Here is a 1,304-nt window from a genome sequence, read left to right on the forward strand (position 1 = left end):
AGTTTTTAATGTTTTTTTTCTAATGCTTATAATTGACTTATATTAATAAATTTGTGTTATAAAAACTTGTGTACATAACTGATACTTCTAGGAGTGGAACAATGGATAGTGATGTGGGTGAAGGAGAAAGTCAATCATCGAGTTGTAGTAGCTGTCCCACAAGTAGATCCACCTCTCCTGATCCAGAAGAGCAGAAACAACGACAAGAGAATACCGATACAAAAAAAGAAAACGAAACTAAACAAACGAGTACTGGTAGTGGCTTAGAAGCTTTGCAGCTCGTATGGGCTAAATGTCGTGGATATCCTTGGTATCCAGCTTTAATCATTGATCCTAATACACCTCGAGGCACTATACATAAAGGGGTGCCGATTCCAGCACCACCTGATGATGTTCTGGCGCTTGCAGATAATTATAAAGAACCAGTTTTTCTTGTGCTTTTCTTTGATACAAAGCGCACATGGTAATTATTTATAAATATAGAACCATATAAGATATTTAATGTGCATTTTTAGTGAGAGTAAAAGAAATAATAAATTTTAACTCCGATTTTAAAATATTATATCAATTAAAAAATTGAAAATAAATTTTGATAGAAAATATTTCCATTTTTCATCAAAAATATTTTATTTATTATACATACATACAAATATTTTTCATACATACATGTTTTTATATGTATTTATACATATATATGTATGTCAGTACATTTTGTGTGTGTATGTGTGTGTGTGTGTATATATGTGATTTTATATATGTGTGTGTGTGTGTGTGTGTGTGTGTGTGTGTGTGTGTGTGTGTGTGTGTATATGTGATACAATGAATTTGTTAATCGCTTGGAGAGATAATTTCAAAACAGGAAGACATACAGACTCTGCAATTTTGCGAAATAAATATTTTTCAATTTTATAAAAGCAAATATATAATTTACAAACAGTAAAAATATTCAATTTTATAAAAGCGAACATAAGTGACAAATAGTAAAAATGTATACATTGCAATATTTTTCAGGCAATGGTTACCAGGTGAGAAATTAGAAAAACTTGGCGTATCACACGAAGTGGACGAAGCAAAATTAATCGAATCACGTAAACCTACGGACAGAAAAGCCGTAAAGAAAGCTTATCAAGAAGCTTTACATTATCGCAAACAAACACATAACGCGGTAGTAGACAGTACATCCACTGGATAAATATTGTAAATACAATAGAGAATAAAATATGTAAGTATAATCTGAAAATTTTTTAAATTATATAATAAGGCATTATGTAAAATATAAATGTATAATTAAATAGATATTTAGA

At 29.8% G+C, this 1,304-nt stretch overlaps 1 protein-coding gene across 1 annotated transcript in view; it reads left to right on the plus strand.

The window, feature by feature from the left end:
* LOC108687737 (peregrin) overlaps nt 1-1,247 on the plus strand; it is a 6,454-nt gene extending 5,207 nt beyond the window's left edge. Inside the window, exons 7-8 of the mRNA XM_018193668.1 lie at nt 92-463; nt 1,012-1,247. Coding sequence (XP_018049157.1) covers nt 92-463; nt 1,012-1,192 — 553 coding nt within the window. The 3' untranslated portion in view covers nt 1,193-1,247. The remainder of the gene's footprint in view (nt 1-91; nt 464-1,011) is intronic.
* The last annotated feature ends 57 nt before the right edge of the window (nt 1,248-1,304 follow it).

The sequence above is a fragment of the Atta colombica genome, unplaced genomic scaffold, assembly GCF_001594045.1.
Source record: "Atta colombica isolate Treedump-2 unplaced genomic scaffold, Acol1.0 scaffold102, whole genome shotgun sequence".
NCBI lineage: Eukaryota > Metazoa > Arthropoda > Insecta > Hymenoptera > Formicidae > Atta > Atta colombica.